This window comes from Hyperolius riggenbachi, chromosome 4 (genome assembly GCF_040937935.1).
Source record: "Hyperolius riggenbachi isolate aHypRig1 chromosome 4, aHypRig1.pri, whole genome shotgun sequence".
Lineage (NCBI taxonomy): Eukaryota > Metazoa > Chordata > Amphibia > Anura > Hyperoliidae > Hyperolius > Hyperolius riggenbachi.
The window spans coordinates 46,537,864-46,558,598 of NC_090649.1; the positions used below are offsets into that span (position 1 = coordinate 46,537,864).

The following is a 20,735-nucleotide window of genomic DNA, read 5'->3' on the forward strand; positions in this document are numbered from 1 at the left end:
CTGCCCACATTACGATTTTCTGGTCACTGCTGCCCACATTGCGATTTTCAGGTGTCTGCTGCCCACATTACGATTTTCTGGTCACTGCTGCACACATTGCGATTTTCTGGTGTCTGCTGCCCACATTACGATTTTCTGGTGACTGGTGCCCACATTACGATTTTCTGGTGAACTCTGCCCACATTATGATTTTCTGGTGAACTCTGCCCACATTATGATTTTCTGGTGAACGCTGCCCACATTACGATTGTCTGGTGAATGCTGTCCACGTTACAATTTTCTGGTGACTGGTGCCCACATTACGATTTTCTGGTGAACTCTGCCCACATTATGATTTTCTAAAGGCCCACATTACGATTTTCTGGTGAACTCTGCCCACATTACGATTTTCTGGCCCACATTACGATTGTCTGGTAAAATGCTGTCCACTTTACAATTAATTTACAGTGAAACGCTGCCCCATTACGATTATTTGGCACCTATGGGGGGGGGGGGGCATCCAAATATTCGCAGGGGGGCCCAGTGATTTCTAGTTACGCCCCTGGGGTAATTAGTGGGTGTTTAGAGGAGAGAAGAGATGTATACACTGCACTTGGGAGGTGATCTGATGTCGGATATGCGGGCGATCTATTGGTGTGGGTGGGTGATCAGATTGCCTGCAAGGGGCAGGTTAGGGGCTGATTGATTGGTGGCAGTGACAGGGGGTGATTGATAGGTGATTGACAGGTGATCAGTGGGTTATTACAGGGAATAACAGATGTAAATATTGCACTGGCGAATTGATAAGTTGGGGTCTGAGGGCAATCTGAGCGTGTGGGCGGGTGATTGGGTGCCCGCAAGGGGTAGATTAGGGTCTAATCTGATGGGTAACAGTGACAGGTGGTGATAGGGGGTGATTGATGGGTGATTGATGGGTAATTAGTGGGTGTTTAGAGGAGAGAAGAGATGTAAACACTGCGCTTGGGAGGTGATCTGATGTCGGATCTGCGGGCGATCTATTGGTGTGGGTGGGTGATCAGATTGCCCGCAAGGGGCAGGTTAGGGGCTGATTGATGGGTAGCAGTGACAGGGGGTGATTGACGGGTGATTGACGGGTGATTGACAGGTGATTGACAGGTGATTGACAGGTGAGCAGGGGGGATAGATGCATACAGTACAGGGGGGGGGGTCTGGGGGAGGGGTCTGGGGAGAATCTGAGGGGTGGGGGAGTGATCAGGAGGGGGCAGTGGGCAGGGGGGGGGATAAAAAAAAAATAGTGTTGACAGATAGTGACAGGGAGTGATTGATGGGTGATTAGGGGGGTGACTGGGTGCAAACAGTGGTCTGGGGGGTGGGCAGGGGGGGGTCTGAGGGGTGCTGTGGGCGATCAGGGGGCAGGGGGGGGGGAAATCAGTGTGCTTGGGTGCAGACTAGGGTGGCTGCAGCCTGCCCTGGTGGTCCCTCGGACACTGGGACCACCAGGGCAGGAGGCAGCCAGTATAATAGGCTTTGTATACATTACAAAGCCTATTATACATACGTGCAGCGGCGATCCGGGTGCTAGTAACCCGCCGGCGCTTCCGAACGGCCGGCGGGTTACTACGAGCGGTGGGCGGAGCGAGTCCCCGGCGGCTGATCGCGTCACGAATGACGCGATCGCCGCATAGCCACTCCCGCAGCCGCCCCCGCCGATGGGCGTATTGCGGTCGTTTGGGCCCGGACTTTGCCGCCGCCCATCGGCTGGGGGCGGTCCTCAAGTGGTTAAAAAGAAGTTGAAAATTATCTCCTAGGAGAAAAACACAGGAGAAAAAGTTAATTGCATATGGGCCTATAATACTTTCCTTCGGAGGGGGAAGCCACTGGGTCCCAATGGGGCTTCCCTATCCCTGTAGCTGCAGGCAATCCAGCGCTGGCTCCCTCGTATCCTCCGGTAATCATCCCCCGACAAGCCTGACATGGGATGATATATTTCTCTCTCCGGGATCCAGCGCAGGCGCAGTAGCTATTCTTCATTCGGGCTAGGCAGGAATAGCCAAGCCCGATCGTATTTACACTACTAGGACTCATGCCTGTGCAGTAGAGCGGATCAATTGGGTTCGGGTATTTCCACCTTAACCTGAAGGAAGAGCGGCTCGGGCGCCTGCGCAGGATTGCGGAAGGTAAATATTTACCTCTCCACGCTTCGGGGGACCCAGACAGGTTAACGGAGGGACGGAGGAGGACGGGGGAAGCCTCATTAGGATTCAAAGGCTTCCTCCTCCCGAGGTAAGTATCCCTGGAGTCCTATTTTGACAGTACAGATCCTCTTTAAGCTCAGTTCAGGTGTGCTTTAAAACTTCTAAATATATATATATGGGTGGGACCTGAGTGATCCGGGAAAAAGGATCAGGACCAGGGCTCCAATACATACACAGTGGCAGGGGGGCAGGGCATGGCATCAGTTGCGGGGGGCTGGGTCAGTACCAACTTACACCCTTTAGCTCTACCCCCTTGCACAAGACCCAGCGTACCATTAAAGAGACACTGAAGCGAGACTAAATCTCGCTTCAGGTCTTATATATAGCAGGGGCACGTGTGCCCCTGCTAAAACGCCGCTATCCCGCGGCTAAAAGGGGGTCCCTTCACCCCCAACCCACCCCCCGCAAAAGATGGTCGGCAAGTTGGTCGTGGGGATTGTCTTCCTGGAGGCAGGGCTAACGGCTGCAGCCCTGCCTCCAGTCGCGTCTATCAGACGCGCATCGCCGCCTCTCCCCCGCCCCTCTCAGTGAAGGAAGACTGAGAGGGGCGGGGGAGAGGCGGAGATACGCGTCTGACAGACGCGCATGGGGCAGGGCTGCGGCGGTTAGTCCTGCCCCAACCAGGAAGCGCTCCCCCGCTGCACGGAGGGAGTTTGGGGGGACAGGGACCCCCGTTAAGCCGCGCTATAGCGGCGTATTAGCAGGGGCACGCATGCCCCTGCTAGCTATGAGGTCTGAAGCGAGATCTATTCTCGCTTCAGACTCTCTTTAAGCGCTTGTGGTTTCTGGAGGGGTCCACTACTTTGATCCACATAGATTCTATGTGGATAGAGGGATGCCATGCTGGACCGGATCCAGCAGTGGTGCCCCTACAGTGGACAAAAAGCGGTGGAGTGACATAAAGAGGTGGTGGGCTCAGCAGCAGGGGTGAAGGCCGGAGGAGTTCTGAGTATCTGAGTTAACACGTTTTTTTTGGTAGAAAAATACATATATTTACATAGATCCGTACATGAGTCCTGAGAGAGGGACAAATGAGGGAGGGAGAGGGACAGGGGTACATGGCTCCCAAAGAGGGTCTGTCCCTCCAAAAGGGGGACAGCTGTAAGCTATGGGTATACTCTACATCTATGATTCTGTTAATAACGTTTGATACCTTAGCTAAGCAATGTTAATGTATACGATGTGAGCAGTATCATCTCCCCACTTGACATGAACCCATATGTGGTGTCGGTATATACTCCTCTATACTTCCTGATACTGTTTGTGATTACAATATGCTATCCTATGATTGTATAGTCATTGTTTTTTATAACTTTGCCAATAAACATGTTTAAAAAAAAAGTGTGCAAAATGCACAAAGGTGTATTAAGACTCACGCTGCTCTACAAGTACCGGGTGTCGCGCTAATAGGGTGACTTGTGGTACTTGCTGGCGGAAATAACAGTAATATTACCATGCAATGTCTGTGCCTGGCAGTATGAGGCTGGGAACACACTAGGCAGAAGCGCTAGCGTTGCGGAAGAACGCAGCCAAAACGTGCATAATGATAGTCAATTGGGCCGCATGAAAAAACGCATGAGCTTTCTGCAATGTGCTTTTTTAAAAACGCTGGTTTTGTTGCCTATTTTTCAAAAACGCACAAAATGAAAGTCAATGGTGACACAGAGGTATTGCGTTTTAGTGCGTTTTGTATGAGTTTTGCATATGTTTTTATATGCTTTTTTTTTTAAACAAGTTTGACAATGTATTTCCACTTCCTGTTGACTTCCTAGCGATTTGCTTGAAACGCATTAACCACTTAACGACCGCCTAATGCCCATAGATGTCGGCAGGTCGAAGTGGTGTTACCATGGAAACGTTCCATGTCAGTTCACGGAGGGTGTCTCCATGAACAGCCTGCGAGCCTCCGATCGCGGCTCGCAGGTTAAATGAAAGCGCGCGGGGAAGAAATCCCCGCTGTTTACATCATACGGCGCTGCTGCGCAGCAGCGTCGTAAAGGAGATCGGCGATCCCCGGCCTGATTGGCCGGGGATCGCCGGCATCTGATAGGCTGAAGCCTATCCTAGGTGGCGCAGGACGGATCGTCGTCCTGTGCCGCCCACAACGTGAGGGAGAGGGAGGGAAGGAGAGGGAGGGCGGAAATCGCTGCGGAGGGGGGCTTTGAGGAGCCCCCCCACTCGGCCACACAGAGCGGCGGCGATCAGACCCCCCCAGCAGGACATCACCCTAGTGGGGAAAAAAGGGGGGGAAGTCTGGTCGCCCTGCAGCAAACCTGATCTGTGCTGTGGGCTGGAGAGCCCACGCAGCACAGATCAGTGAAAAAGAGTGTGGTCCTTAAGTGGTTAAAAAAATGCATACAAAATGCATATGCACTTTATATATAAAAACCACAAACACATTAGAATGCAGGCAAAACGCATGTAAGGGAAAAAAGCGCAAAACACAAACGCACATGCAGTAAAACGCGACCTTTACCGCACTGCCCAGTGGGTTCCCAGCCTGACAGCGATGTTGTGCATTAACCTCCCTGGCGGTTTATTTTTTCCGCAAAAATTGCAGAAATCCAATTTTTTTTTATTTATTTTTTTTATGTTTCATGTAAAGCTATCAGAGTGGTAGCTACATGAAACTCCACTAGAGGGTGCATGTGTCCCTCTAGTTCGATCGTCGCCGGCAACAATTGCAAACAGGGGAACGCGTATATAACGCACTCCTTCCTCTGTTTGGCTTCTCTCGCCATGGCGACGATCGGAATGACGTCATGGACGTCAGCCGACGTCCTGACGTCAGGAGCCTCAGATCCAACCCATAGCGCTGCCCGGAACTCATTGGTCCGGGCAGCGCAGGGCTCTGGCGGAGGGGGGGGCCCTCTTCCGCCGCTGCGTGCGGGCGATCGCCGCAGAGCGGCGGCGATCAAGCTGTACGCGCGGCTAGCAAAGTGCTGGCTGCGCGCACAGCACTTTACAGCATGTAAATCGCCCCACCAGGGGCTGAGATCTCCCCCTGCGCGGCATAGCCCGAGCTCAGCTCGGGCTTACTGCCAGGGAGGTTAACCCCAATGTTGGGGGATGGGCAGTGCAAAGGTAAAATTTGCTTTGGAATCTGTAGCTCTGCAGATTTGCCACTAAACATGACTATAGATAATGAGGTATTTGCATATTCTAGCCATACCTGGGTGTAATGACCAATGACTTTGCCTGTCATGATGGCTCCTTTTCCATGTTCAAAGTCCGCATGTTCATCCCACCAGCTCTGTAACACTTTGGACCAGCTCTGCAGCCTGTTAGCCATGTACAGGTTCTCTCCACAGCCCCAGTCTGTAAAGGATAATGGTGAAGTCAGGTGCATACAGAGGCGTAGCAATAGGGGTTGCAGAGGTAGCGACCGCATCGGGGCCCTTGGGCCAGAGGGGCCCTCCCTCAACTACAGTATTAGCTCTCTATTGGTCCTGTGCTCATAATATTCACTTCTATAGATACTTTGAATAGTGGAAATCATTAACAAATTTCTCCCCATCTCCTTCTTGCACCTCTGACACTGTAGTTGCCATTGGCAGGTTTTGGTCTGCCATATTAATTGTTATGTATAGAGTGCTTGGGGGGCCCCGTTGTAAAACTTGCATCAGGGCCCACAGCTCCTTAGCTACACCACTGGGTGCATATATTCTTCATTACATTGGCACATACCTCCCAACTGGTTGAGATAACAAATAGAGACACTGTAATTAAGACATGCCCTGGCCACACCTCTACTCACACCCCACCAAACATTTAATTATACCCCTGCCACACCCATAGTCACACCCCTGCTAAACCTCTAGCCATGCCCACACCATACCTCTGATCATGCATCTGTCATACCCCTCGTCACACCCCTGCCTCACCTCTAGTCACACCCCTGCCATACCCCTCATCACACCCCTGCCACACCCATAGTCACACCCCTGCCACATCTCTAGTCATGCCTACACCACACCTCAAATAATGGGTCTGTCATACCCCTGGTCACACCCCTGCCACACCCCTGCCACACCTCTAGTCATGCTCACACCACACTTCTAGTTATGCCCCTGCCATACTCATAGTCACACCCCTGCCACATCTCTAGTCATGCCTACACCACACCTCAAATAATGGGTCTGTCATACCCCTGGTCACACCCCTGCCACTTCTCTAGTCACACACCAGCCACACCTCTAGTCATGCCCACATCACACCTCTAATCATGCATCTGCCATACCCCCTGGTCACACTCCTGCCCCAGCTCTAGTCACACCCCTGCCACACTTCTAGTTATGCCCCTGCCACACTTCTAGTCACACCCCTGTCACATCTCTAGTCACACCCCTGCCACACCTCTAGTCACACCCCTGCCACACTTCTAGTCACACCCCTGCCACACTTCTAGTCACATACCTAATCTCACCCCAGCCACACCCTTAGTTGCACAAACCACAAAAATGAATGCCATAATATTAACCACTGTGGCCCTTTCTATAATCACTGATTTTCCATCATATCAATTCATTTGAAAATAAGTAATATATCAATTTTAGACTAAGAAAAACATATTAATCTTAGAGAAAACCACATATTAACCTCCTTTGCTGTAATCCCAAGTCAGGCTCAGGCTGGAAATCCGCAGCTCGGAGCGGTATCCCCGAGCTGGATCCATGGGAGGTGTCTAATGTGCAGGGCTGCCGAAGATCTAAAACATATACAAATAAGAAGTAAATTTTTCCCAGAGTAAAATGAGCCATAAATTACTTTTCTCCTATGTCGCTGTCACTTACAGTAAGTAGTAGAAATCTGACAGAAGCGACAGGTGTTGGACTAGTCCATCTCTGTATAGGGGATTCTCAGGGATATATTTATTTTCAAAAGCACTTAGTGAATGGCAGTTGCTCTGTCCAACTGCCAAAAAACTGTGTAGCGAGCAGGGAAGCTGGCCAGCATCATTGTTTAAATACTTTTTAGGGAATATCTTTATAAAGAATAAAAGCCTTGCTGAGAATCCCCTATGAAGAGATGGACTAGTCCAAAACCTGTCACTTATGTCAGATTTCTACTGCCTACTGTAAGTGACAGCAACATAGGAGATATATGGCTCATTTTACTCTGAAAGAAACATACTTCTTATTTGTATATGTTTGCACATATTTTAAATTTTACAGTTTTTCGCTGTAGTGCCCCTTTAACTACCTGTGTGGATTTCCACAAAACATGCACTGTTGGTGGGCCTTGAGGACAGGGTTGGGGAACAGCATCATCAGACAACAAACTGCAGGAAACAAATAAAGTCTAGAGAGCACAGCAGCAATTATGTCTATATCCCCAATACAAATCTAGAGCTAAACGTCATGTAAACGTCATGTAAAAATCCAAAGAAGAAAAAGGTCTTCCAATGCACCAGATGTAAGAAAATATGAATATGACACTTTATTAATGATTACAACTAACGCTATCACGGGCAATGACAGGAAGCACTCAGCAGACTTATATACTACATGCAACCAATCAGTGGCCGGCCACATGCATACAGCAGCCAATCACACGCAGGCATAAATCAGCTGACAGTGAGATCAGCTGAAACAGATGACCACAACAGGTCAGCTGACCCACCCAATGCTGACCAGCAAAGCTTTCTGAGTGTATTAACCATAGCACAGTGGTCAAGCTCACCACCTCTGATGTGGGAGAACAGGGTTCAATCCTAGGCACGGTCACAAACTATACTTTTATATTATTAAAATAAACCCCTGCTAAGTGTTGGCTGACTCTACCTCAATCGTCGCCTCAGACCATACTGCGGCCGAGAGGAGCGGATCCTTACAATAGTATAGGCAGTACGAGATAAACCAAATCCCACAGATATATATATATATATATATATATATATATATACACACAACAAGTTAAATAATCGTACTCAATGCCAAGCTGCTGCAGCTAAAGCTAACAAAATTTTGGGATGCATTAAAAGGGAAATAAAAACTCGAGATGCTAGCATAATATTGCCCCTGTTTAATTCTCCAGTAAGGCCACATCTGGAATATGGAATTCAGTTCTGGGCACCACATTACAGGAAAGTTATTTCAGTTTTAGAGCAGGTGCAGAGATGAGCAACAAAATTGATACGTGGGATGGAAGGTCTCGCTTACCAAGAAAGGTTAGATAAACTGGGTTTATTTAGTCTAGAGAAAAGACGCCTTAGAGGGGATCTAATTAACATGTATAAATACATCAGAGGGCAATATAATAGCTTGGCGGATGAGCTTTTTGTCCCTAGGCCTTCTCAAAGGACTAGAGGACATGATCTGCGCATGGAGGAAAAACGGTTTAGCCATTTATTTAGGAAAGGGTTCTTTACAGTAAGAGTGATTAAGATGTTGAATGCATTGCCACAGGAAGTTGTTATGGCAAACTCTATACCTGCATTTAAAGGGGGCTTAGATGCTTTCCTTGGGTTGAAAGACATCCATGGCTACAATTACTAGGTTATGCCTAATGATGTTGATCCAGGGATTTTATCTGATTGCCATCTGGAGTCCGGAAGGAATTTTTTCCCTTTTAGGGCTAATTGGACCATGCCTTGTAAGGGTTTTTTGCCTTCCTCTGGATCAACAGGGATATGTGAGGGGGCAGGCTGGAGTTGTGCTTTGTTTTCTGGTTGAACTCGATGGATGTATGTCTTTTTTCAATCAAAATAACTATGTAATTATATATATATATACAGTATATACAGACAATATAATACAAACTACAGTGAGGCCAGAAAGTGGTGGTGGGGTGGGGACAAGTAGGAAATTGCAGCGGAGACATAAGGTGTCCACACACAATACAATTTTTTTAGATTTCTTTTCAATTAGATTTATTTTCAATTTCTTTTTAATTTGAAAAGTACAGTCAATGATTTGAGAAATCTGACCAATGTATCACACGTGTTAAATGTTTCCACAATTATAAATTAAGAAATGTCAAATATGAAAAATGGGTGAGAAAATAGTTTTGATCTACAAATCAAGAAATTGACAATCTATCCTACACCATTCAATTTTCTTAAAAAATTCTACAGAAACTTCTGCAGCTCCGAAGTTTTAAAAACTGGAAAATTTTTATTGATTTGCCATGAAGTTGGATCTTTTTATTGTATCATGTATGGCCACGTATACGAGAGTAAACAATTACAGATTAGATAGGAGGAGAGGAGATGCACTAAATAAAGAAGAGGAGGAGGTGGGGTCACTCCTTAGACTCAAAGTGTACCAAAGACAAAAAAAATAAAAAAGGTCACTGGAGAGATACATGAAGGGCGCACTTCCTCTTGCGCAGACTGGCCGTGGCTGGAGGATGTGACGGGACCCGGTACTGGAGCTGCAGGCAGTGGAGGATGGCAGCATGGGAGCGATCAGTGCGCATGGGGCTAGAGGATGCCCCAGGTATGTATGAAACGTTTTATTTTTTTTGTCTCTGGTTTCCTTTAAATGGGGTTAAACCGTCTGAAAATAAAGGTTTGAGCAATAATGCACAATAATTGGAGACCTGTTCATTAGAACTAAACACATTCCCCACACACCTGCATACAATGGACACACTAAGAAGCTGGATTATGTTTCTGACATTTGCTAGAGAGTACTCACTGGAGATCTCCCGTTCGTTGGGCTTGCTGTGGCCGTGTTTACACTTCTTGGCCCATTGGAGTGCCGTGGCTGCTGCTTCCTCATTCCACTCCTTATAGAGAGAAAAGAGAAAAAGGTTATTACCAGGTGCCTGCAGGTTTCTGTGACAGCCCCACACAGCCCTGTTCCATCGGTGCACAGCTGCAATTCCGGTCCCAGCCACTGGGAGTCCCCAGAATGCCTTCCTCACTGTGCACAAAAAGTAACAAAACATACTTGGGGCTCCATTCACAAATCAGTGATAACCCAGTTATCACGCCTAAAAGACTTTAGGCGTGATAACCATTGCACCACGCTGGTGAAAAGCCCCTTATCACACCTAAAATCAGTTTAGACATGATAAGTTTAGGCGTGATAAGTTTAGATAAGTTTAGATTGCACACAAAGTCCTGCGTGCAAAGCAGCGCCATTAAACTCTATGCGAAGTGCACCAGACTTTGCTAGTGCAAAACTTTTGATCAGCTGTGCACTGCGGTGCTAACCCAGTTGGTGCTATAGTTATCACGCCTAAACTTATCACACCTAAACTTATCACACCTAAACTTATCACGCCTAAACTGAGCTAACTGTTATCATGCTTTTGTGAATCAAGCCCTTGGAGTTGGAGTGACCCTACCCCATACAATCTCAATTATATGATTAACCGATACAATCTGCAATCTCGTTACAAGATATTTGATACGCTGTTATCACCACACATCCAAAAAAGGAAATGTAGAATCTCAATATGAGTTGATATAACAGTTCCAATATGGAGCAATAAGGATCCAGATGCAGTATAAAACCAGGGGTTAATATATGCATCTTACGTGTCCCTGTGGCCAGGGCCGGTTCTCTCATGAAGCAAGTGAAACATATGCATCAGGCGCAGAAATTACAGGGCGGCATGTTTGTATTGAGTACTAACAGCATGCAGTCAGAGTAGGAGGAGAAGTTAGAGGAGAGCGAGTTTAAGGACTTACGAGGCGAAAATAAAAATTTCAGTACCTGCATCAAATTTGAATCCATGGAGGACGCAATCCGCGCCCTCCGTGTAGTTCCGACGGGCCTCCCCCCGATCCATAAGAGCCCGACCTGGGCTGTGGGGTCGGGAACCAGCCCGGGAGGCGTTTAAACAGCGGGGACCTGGTGGAAGTAAACAGAGGGCACAGATGGTGTCCTCCGTGGATTCAACTTTGATGCAGGTACTGAACAAACTTTTTTTTTCGCCTCGTAAGTCCTTTAAAGAGGTCATCATTGAGGAAAATCAGCTTGTTGTGCTGTGTGAGGAGCCTGACAGTGAGCCTTTGATTGAGGGGGACAGCAACCAGGAGCACCCCAAATCTGTGCTGCAGGAAATGGCAGGTGATAGAGCTTGAAGCTTCATTCACACTTCCTGCGTTGCATTGTGTCGCAATACTCTCCCCTGCCACAGCTCGTCATGAGGGCAGTGTAAGAGAGACTTACACACTATGGGCACGTGGTACGGCGCAACAAAAGTAGCGAAATTGACACAAGGGTGGTGCGAACTCTGCAGCTCATTCCCGCACGATCCATGTCACTGCAATTGTTTGCTGCCCGGGTCTCTCTTGCCACAGGACGATCTCGCTGTTCTGTTTGTGAAATTAGCCTCAATATTATACACAACAAGTATTAAGCCTTACCATTAAAAGCATATTTGCTGGGGCAGGCTTGACCTGGCCCCTCAGTTCATTGTGTCTGTCGACTATGTATTTTTTGATGTCCTCGTTCTCACATGAGTATTTTGAAAATGCTTCTTCCTGGAAAATAAAGAACAGCAAAAGTCATTGTCAAAGTTAGCAGCAAACACAGAAATGCAAAAAGTAATTAGAATTTGCTTGAATAAAAAGGTTGCAATAAATGCAACAAATGTTTGCTTTTGCTCAACTGAAGCTGCTGTAAAGAAAAATGTCTCATACTCACCTATGGAGAGTGAAGACTCTGGATTCTATAGAACCTTCTTGATCTGGTTTTCTATTATTCCTGTATTGTCATATTGCTGTTTGTCACCCCTAAATATTGTCTGTAACCTAAATTAATGTTCAGCGCTGCGTAATATGTTGGCGCTTTATAAATACAATAAATAAATAAATAACCTTCCCTCTCCTCTCTTGGTGTCCTGGTTCCCCCTCTGTCCATTTTAATTTGCTGCCTCTGGGGTCCACATGTGACCACCCACCTCAGGTACATTTTAAGCTTTGGAGACATGTAGCTTCGTACATAATCAGGAAAATATGAGCTGGTTTTGAAATCGCCCCTCAACTAGCTCTGTTGCCTATAGAACTAGATTCTACTTCCCTGAATCTGAGATTAGAAGTAACTCGTATCCAGGGCAGTTTCTAGGCTAAATTGCCTCCAGGGCCCCCACCCCAGGTATAGGTGTCCCAATATATGTTATCCAGATATAGGTGCCCCCAGTTTAGATTAGCCAGGTATAGATGCCCTAGTATAGGTAGTCAGGTATGGGTGCCCCAGTATAGGTATCCAGGTATAGATTAGCGAGGTATAGAAGATGGTGATAGAGAAGTGAGCCAGGGGCACACTGGGACTCAGCTGTGGTGAGGGGGGCCCAACTCCCCCCCTTTCCTTGTTCTGATTTGAAGCAACCCCATTGGTCTGCTAAGGACCAATGGGGCTCCTTGGAGCCCAAATACAAAGATGCTTAGAGAGCTCTGAGCTATATAGCTCAGAGCTCTGTCGGGTCCGTGCAGGACGCTAAGTTCCGCCGGCTCCCGCTGCCCTCCCCGCCTCTCCCACATGTCACCCACATGTCACCCACATGTGAGTGACAGATGTAGGCGGGGTGGACGGCGGGAGCCGGCGGGGACTTAGCGTCCTGCACGGACGCGTAAGTGTATGCGGCGGCTGAGCGGCGAGTGACGTCGGGTGCGGCGTAGTTACAATGTAACAAAGTTGTTACATTGTAATAACTTTATTACATTGTAACTGATAGAACATTTCCGAGGCTATTGCGAGGGATCATTTATTTAAAGGGACAGGTAAGTATTAATGGTTAATTAAGAATATTAAAGGACTTTTTTCGTGGTTATGTTTTTTGTTCAATTAAAATACTTTTTCTAAGTGTTTGTGTGTTTATATACTTTTAACTCTTAAAGGAAATGGGTAAGAGGTACAAGAACCCCTATACTCATTTCTCCTGGGAGGGGGAGTGGGCATCTGGGGGACCCCTTTTTAAAGGGGGCTCACAGATGCCACCATGAACCCCCCCCCGCCCCCCCCAGGAAATCGCGGCCTCCACCTCCACCGCCCATCGGAGGTGGAGAAGAGCCCCTTGTCCTTGGATTGGACAAGGGCTCGGAGGGGCAGGGGAAAGCTTGGCTGCCCCTCCCCTTCCGAGACCCCCCAATCCATGGACCATGCGGGCTGGTATAGTCAGGGTGTGGAGCCCCACGCGGCCGGTGCTCCGCATTCTGGCTATCCCAGCCTGCATGGGGGACAAGGGGTGAAAGAGGTCTGGGAGGGGGGACCCCACGTCGTTTTTTTTTTATATTTCCCACACTAAGAACAAAGTAAGTAAAACTCTTCTCACTTGGGGGAATCTATGAAAATAATACACTATTGTTACCTGTGCAAAAAAACCTGACATTTTCCGCATTTAAAAGACATTTTTGCCCTTGAAACTTAAAAATCGATTTTCTCAAAAACTATAAGGTCTTTTTGAAAAAAAATTTTTCCTCTTATTCCCACTGATCCCCTTAATATACTCTGGGAATTTGGTGTTCCTAAATTTTAAGCAGGCTTTGCTATTAACCGTTAAAGTCGGCGGGTTTTTAAATGTATATATTTTTCCTTTGAAACTTTAAAATCTATTTTCTCAAAAACTATAAGGTCTTTTTGAAAAAAAAATTTGCCTCTTATTCCTTCTGATGTCCTTAATATATTCTCCAAATTTGAGGCTCTCAGCAATTAAGGAGGCTTTGCTATTAACCCTTACAGTCGGCGGCTACCTAACATTGATCCATGTGTCAACTTTTCCGCTTGGGAGCATTGCCTTACGCATTAATTGCTAGTAGGAAACTACGCGTTAGGCAATAACGTAACAACCTGAATTACGGTATTCTTACGCGTAATTGCGTAAGGGCTATGCGTAATTACAGACATGTACCGTAAATGAATGTCTATGCCGTAAGCGTAATTCCGTAATGCGTAATAGCGTAAAATTACGCGTAATGATCCGTAAGCGTAGTTTTTTCCATTACGCCCAGCACTGATTGATTCGGTGAGCCATGCTGCTGCTTCCTTTATTTATTAACCACTTTGTCCTCCTTGACGTATTTATACATCAAGGAGGACATGCGCGCTCCTGCGGCCGATTGCGCGCGTGCACGCGCGTTCCCGCTAGTGTTGGGCGAACAGTGTTCGCCACTGTTCGGGCTCTGCAGAACATCACCCTGTTCGGGTGATGTTCGAGTTCGGCCGAACACCTGATGGTGTTCGGCCAAACCGTTCGGCCACATGGCCGTACTAAGAGCGCATGGCCGAACGTTCCCCGAACGTTCGGCTAGCGCTGTGATTGGCCGAACGGGTCACGTGGTTCGGACCCGAACGCGCTCTGATTGGCCGAACTGTCACGTGGTTCGGGTAAATAAATACCCGAACCACGTCATATCTCCGCCATTTGTCTGTGGGTTTAGCTTTGGGTAGGCAGGCAGGGTAGTTCGCGCTCCAGCCACGCTAGCCAGGGTCCCCCCCAGTCAATGTGTCGCTGCTGGGAATAGTAGTACACCGCTCGCTCAGCCACACTATATAGCATTCTGTTTACTGCCACTCTGTGTACCTCGCTCAGCCACACTATATAGCATTCTGTTTACTGCCACTCTGTGTCTGCTGGGAATAGTAGTACACCGCTCGCTCAGCCACACTATATAGCATTGTGTTTACTGCCACTCTGTGTACCTCGCTCAGCCACACTATATAGCATTCTGTTTACTGCCACTCTCTGTCTGCTGGGAATAGTAGTACACCGCTCGCTCAGCCACACTATATAGCATTCTGTTTACTGCCACTCTGTGTACCTCGCTCAGCCACACTATATAGCATTCTGTTTACTGCCACTCTGTGTCTGCTGGGAATAGTAGTACACCGCTCGCTCAGCCACACTATATAGCATTCTGTTTACTGCCACTCTGTGTACCTCGCTCAGCCACACTATATAGCATTGTGTTTACTGCCACTTTGTGTCTGCTGGGAATAGTAGTACACCGCTCGCTCAGCCACACTATATAGCATTGTGTTTACTGCCACTCTATGTACCTCGCTCAGCCACACTATATAGCATTCTGTTTACTGCCACTCTGTGTCTGCTGGGAATAGTAGTACACGTAGTAGTACAAGCGTGCAGATCCACCTCCAACACCGATCGCCTGGAGAAGATGGTCAAGGACTACATGTCAGATGGCGTAGCTGTGTTGAACAATCCATCTGCACCCTTCAACTATTGGGTATCGAAGCTAGACACCTGGCACGAACTGGCAATGTACGCAATAGAGGTGCTGGCTTGCCCGGCAGCCAGCGTTATGTCGGAACGCTGTTTCAGTGCTGCCGGAGGCATCGTCACAGATCGGCGTATCCACCTCTCCACAGAAAATACAGACCGTCTGACTCAAATTAAAATGAATCAATCCTGGATTGGAAACTATGCAACACTCCCGGACCCCAACCAAGTAACATGAACAATGACCATCTGTGATGGGTTAGCGTTGCCGGTCCCTGTTTATGGAACCTCTCATCTTTATTACATTAATGACTGCATGGCGGTAAAAAGCATGCTATCCGCACGCTTCTTGTCCTCATGCAAGGCCTGGGTTGTTGTGTCTCAAAGCGTGGCCTTCTCCTCCTGCGCCTCCTCCTGTTCCATCACGTCTGCTGCTGCTGGGTTAGCGTTGCCGGTCCCTGTTTATGGAACCTCTCATCTTTATTACATTTATGACTGCATGGCGGTAAAAAGCATGCTATCCGCATGCTTCTTGTCCTCATGCAAGGCCTGGGTTGTTGTGTCTCAAAGCGTGGCCTTCTCCTCCTGCGCCTCCTCCTGTTCCATCACGTGTGCTGCTGCTGCTGCTGGGTTAGCGTTGCCGGTCCCTGTTTATGGAACCTCTCATCTTTATTACATTTATGACTGCATGGCGGTAAAAAGCATGCTATCCGCACGCTTCTTGTCCTCATGCAAGGCCTGGGTTGTTGTGTCTCAAAGCGTGGCCTTCTCCTCCTGCGCCTCCTCCTGTTACATCACGTGTGCTGCTGCTGGGTTAGCGTTTCCGGTCCCTGTTTATGGAACCTCTCATCTGTATTACATTTATGACTGCATGGCGGCAAAAAGCATTGCTATATCCGCACGCTTTTTGTCCTCATGCAAGGCCTGGGTTGCGTCTCAAAAAGCGTGGCTTAATTATGGAGGCATGTATTATTTTGAAACTATAATGGCCGAAAACTGAAAAATAATGATTTTTTTTAGTTTTTTTTCTTATTCTTCCTGTTAAAATGCATTTACAGTAAAGTGGCTCTTAGCAAAATGTACCCCCCCCCCCCCAAGAAAGCCTAATTGGTGGTGGAAAAAACAAGATATAGATCAGTTCATTGTGATAAGTAGTGATGAAGTTATAGGCTAATGAATGGGAGGTGGACATTGCTCGGATGCATAAAGTGAAAACGACTGAGGGCTTAAGTAGTTAAAGGATACCCGAAGTGACATGTGACATGATGAGATAGACATGAGTATGTACAGTGCCAAACACACAAATAACTAGGCTGTGTTACTTTTTTTCTTTCTCTGCCTAAAAGAGTTACATATCAGGTATGTAAGTGGCTGACTCAGTCCCAACTCAGACAGGAAGTGACTACAGTGTGACCCTCACTGATATAAAACTGCCCTTTTTATCTCTTTCTTGCTCTCAGAAGCCATTTTCTGCTAGTAAAGTGTTTTATAGTTGGAATTTGTTTTATCAGTGAGGGTCACACTGTAGTCACTTCCTGTCTGAGTCAGGATTGAGTCAGCCACTTACATACCTGATATTTAACTCTTTCAGACAGAGAAAGAAAAAAAGGAACACAGCATAGTTATTTGTGTGCTAGGCACTGTACATACCCAAGTCTATCTCATCATGTCATATGTCACTTTGGGTATCCTTTAAGGGGGAGCGGAGTAGACATGGTGGACAGAAGGGACACATGGGGGGAAGAAGTAGGCACATGGGGTGCTCAGGAGGACACATGGGGACAGAAGGGGACACATGTAGGACAGAAGAGGACACAGGAGGACACATCGGGGACACAGGAGAACAGATGAGGTACAAGGGGGACACAATAATTGGGGGGGGGGGGACATCTACAAGACACTCCTGGACCATGGACACACCAGGTTTAGTATATTTTCTTCTGGTTTTTGCCTTCTAATCATAGGTCTTATGGCAATAGACTAAATCAATAGGATGGGCTCGATTAACAAAGCGGTGCTAACCCAGTTAGAGACTTTAGGCGTGATAACCATTTTTATCATGCCTAAACTCAGTTTAGGCATGATAAGTTTAGGCATGATAAGTTTAGGCATGATAAGTTTAGGCATGATAAGTTTAGATAAGTTTAGATCGCATGCAAAGTCCCGCACGCAAAGCAGCGCCATTAAACTCTATGCAAAGTGCACCAGACTTTGCTAGCGCAAAACTTTTGATCATGTGTGCACTGCAGTGCTAACCCAGTTGGTGCTTAAACTTATCACGCCTAAAAACTTATCACACCTAAACTTATCATGCCTAAACTTATCACACCGTTATACACTCTGTAGTCAGGAGGATACTCCACACCAGAAAGAAGATGCCTCGACCTTCACCTCTGCGTCCACTGAGGTGCTCAAAGCATTCAAGTAGTAAGGAGGTCGGCACCACTCCAAGCATCAGGAAAAGCTCAGCCATGGCTGTTGCAATTTGAAAAAGGGCTATGCCCGAAACAACGTTTGTCATTGTTAAGCCACAATGGTGATGCAATAAAAGAGCTTTTCCTGATGCTTGGAGTGGTGCCGACCTCCTTACTACTTGTAAACTTATCACACCTAAACTTATCACACCTAAAATTATCATGCCTAAACAGAGTTTAGGCGTGATAAAGGGCTTTTCACCAGGGTGCTAACTGTTAGCACCGCTTTGTGAATCAGGCCCGATGTGTAATTATTTATTAGCCTCTTCTTCATTGACACTCTGTAACTGGGATTGGAAGTTGCTTGTAAACCTATTGATAAAGTCACAACTGATAGCAATTAATTAAACAGTGAAAAAATTACCTTCTGAGCATAAAGGGTCACACAAAGGCAGCAAAGGGAGAAGAACGCCAACCAATTCATCTGCAGAGCAAAATAATGTATCATAAATCATTGCGTCAAAATAGGCCCAAGATGTTCTCATAGTCTCATTTTATAAATTACAGAGGTAACTTCTGACCTATACATACCTCCTAACTTTTTGAGAAAAGAAAGAGGGTCACTTTAAGTCTTTAACCCTTTCGGGACCGGCTGCCTAACCCCCCTTAAAGGAAAGGTTCAGGGTAACGTTGAAAAAAATAAAAATCCATATCCACTTACCCGGGGCTTCCTCCAGCCCGTGGCAGGCAGGAGGTGCCCTCGCCGCCGCTCCAGAGGCTTCCGGTCGTCTTCGGTGGCCGACCCGGCCTGGCCAGGCCGGCTGCCAGGTCGGGCTCTTCTGTGCTCCACGGGCGGGCTCTTCTGCGTCCCACGCGGGCGCGCTGACTTCATCGGACGTCCTCCCGGCTGTACTGCGCAGGCGCAGAACTACTGCGCCTGCTCAGTACAGCCCGGAGGACGTCCGATGACGTCAGCGCGCCCGCGTGGGACGCAGAAGAGCCCGCCCGTGGAGCACAGAAGAGCCCGACCTAGCAGCCGGCCTGGCCAGGTCGGGTCGGCCGCCGAAGACGACCGGAAGCCTCTGGAGCGGCGGCGAGGGTACCTCCTGCCTGCCACGGGCTGAAGGAAGCCCCGGGTAAGTGGATATGGATTTTTATTTTTTTCAACGTTTCCCTGAACCTTCCCTTTAAAGCGGAACTGCAAATTTGTTTAAACCAAACAGTTTCACTTACCTGGGTCTTCCCCAAGCCCCCAGCAGCCGTCCTGTGCCCTCACCGGTCCTGTCCGAGCCTCCGTTCTCCCGCGGGAGCTACTTTCATTACCGCCGACCTACAACTGCGCCTGCGCGCCCCAGGCAATGTATCGCTTTCTTCGTGTTCCGGACCGCTATAGCTGCTCTAGCGGGTGGGAACGCAAAGAAAGTGTCACATTGCCTGGGGCGCGCAAGCGCAGTTGCAGTCGACTTGTAAGTCGGCGGTAATGACAGAAGCTCGTGCGGGAGACCGGGGGGGTCGGGCAGGACAGGTGAGGGCACAGGGCGACTGGTGGGTGCTTGAGGAAGCCCCAGGTAAGTGAAACTGTTTGGTTTAAACAAATTTACAGCTCTGCTTTAAGGACCAGGCCAATTTCCATGTGTGTGTGTGTGGGGGGGGGGGGCGTTTGGGGGGGTCAGGCAGCCGGATCTTAAGTGTGGGTTGCTGGGCTGTGTGCCCCCCCCTGCAGGGCCGGCGCTACCATTAAGGCAAAGGAGGCAGCTGCCCCAGGGCCCCCGAGCTTGTAGGGGCCCCCAGTGGCTACAAGAGGAAAACAAATTTCAAATCGGCCTTATAGTTTTTGAGAAAATCGATTTTAAAGTTTCAAAGGGGAAAAAAAAACACATTTAAAAACCTGCCGACTTTAATGGTTAATAGCAAATCCACCTTAAATGCTAGACATCCTAAATGTGCAGGATATGTTAAGGAGATCATTAGGAATAAGAGGAAAAAACAATTTTTCAAAAAGACCTTATAGTTTTTGAGAAAATCGATTTTAAAGTTTAGAAGGAAAAAAGTATAGTTTTAAATGCGGTAAATGTCACTTTTAGTAGCAAACCTAACGGTAGTGTAATTTTACATGCATCAAACGAAAGCGCAATAAATTTCCTGACGGGGTTTCCAGGGGGTCTATACGCAGCCGCAGCGTTTTGGCCAGGGATCGCTATACAGCCGCCATATGGCTGTATGAAGATCCCTGGTATTTTTTTCCTATTTTCCCAATTTTTTTTATGTTTAGAGTGTGGGAATTTTTTTTTTTTTTTAAATTATGTGGGGTCCCCCCTCCTAAAACTTTTTAACCCCTTGTCCCCCATGCAGGCTGGGATAGCCAGAATGTGGAGCTCTGACCGATTGGGACTTCACACCCTGACTATACCAGCTGCAAAAAAGGTCCCCTAATGCCGATTTTTGTTCCGGGGTATATGTTGGGGGGGGGGGGGCAGGTTTATTTTGCCCTGGGGCCCCATTGTTGCTTAAACCGGCTCTGCCCCCCTGTAGTCAGATGTCCCCCTTGTAGCCAGCAGCCTTTACTCACCCCCCAGGCTCTAGATGACGTCATCAAGCCGGGACCCGACAAGCGGGGATGCCAGCCAGAGCAGAGAGGAACGCCAATCGCCAGGGGAACGTCAGGAAGGTGAGTGGATCCTCTTTTTTCCACCTACCACGTATCTCTAAACAGTGATCACTACGATTTGCCGGCGATCGTAGTTATCACGTGACCAGGAGCCATACACCATGGCTTCTGATCACCGAGGGGAGATGTCAACTGTCATATGACAGCTTAACCTCCCCTCTCGGGTGCGCGTGATCGCGTAGGGAGTGGAAACAGCGGGCAGCTTAAAAGCTACGCCGCATCAGGCTAGAACAGCCACAAGTGCGGCGAAGGTTTTACTATGCGTGGTCCGGAATAGGTTTGCTGTGACATGAGACTTTCAAG

General features: G+C 47.8%; 1 protein-coding gene across 1 annotated transcript in view; it reads right to left on the reverse strand.

Annotated features, from left to right (window-relative positions):
- LOC137570339 (serotriflin-like) overlaps positions 1-20,735 on the reverse strand; it is a 55,229-nt gene that overhangs the window by 21,304 nt on the left and 13,190 nt on the right. Inside the window, exons 2-5 of the mRNA XM_068278987.1 lie at positions 18,189-18,248; positions 11,539-11,655; positions 9,857-9,947; positions 5,389-5,534 (exon numbers count right to left, since the gene is read on the reverse strand). Coding sequence (XP_068135088.1) covers positions 5,389-5,534; positions 9,857-9,947; positions 11,539-11,655; positions 18,189-18,248 — 414 coding nt within the window. The remainder of the gene's footprint in view (positions 1-5,388; positions 5,535-9,856; positions 9,948-11,538; positions 11,656-18,188; positions 18,249-20,735) is intronic.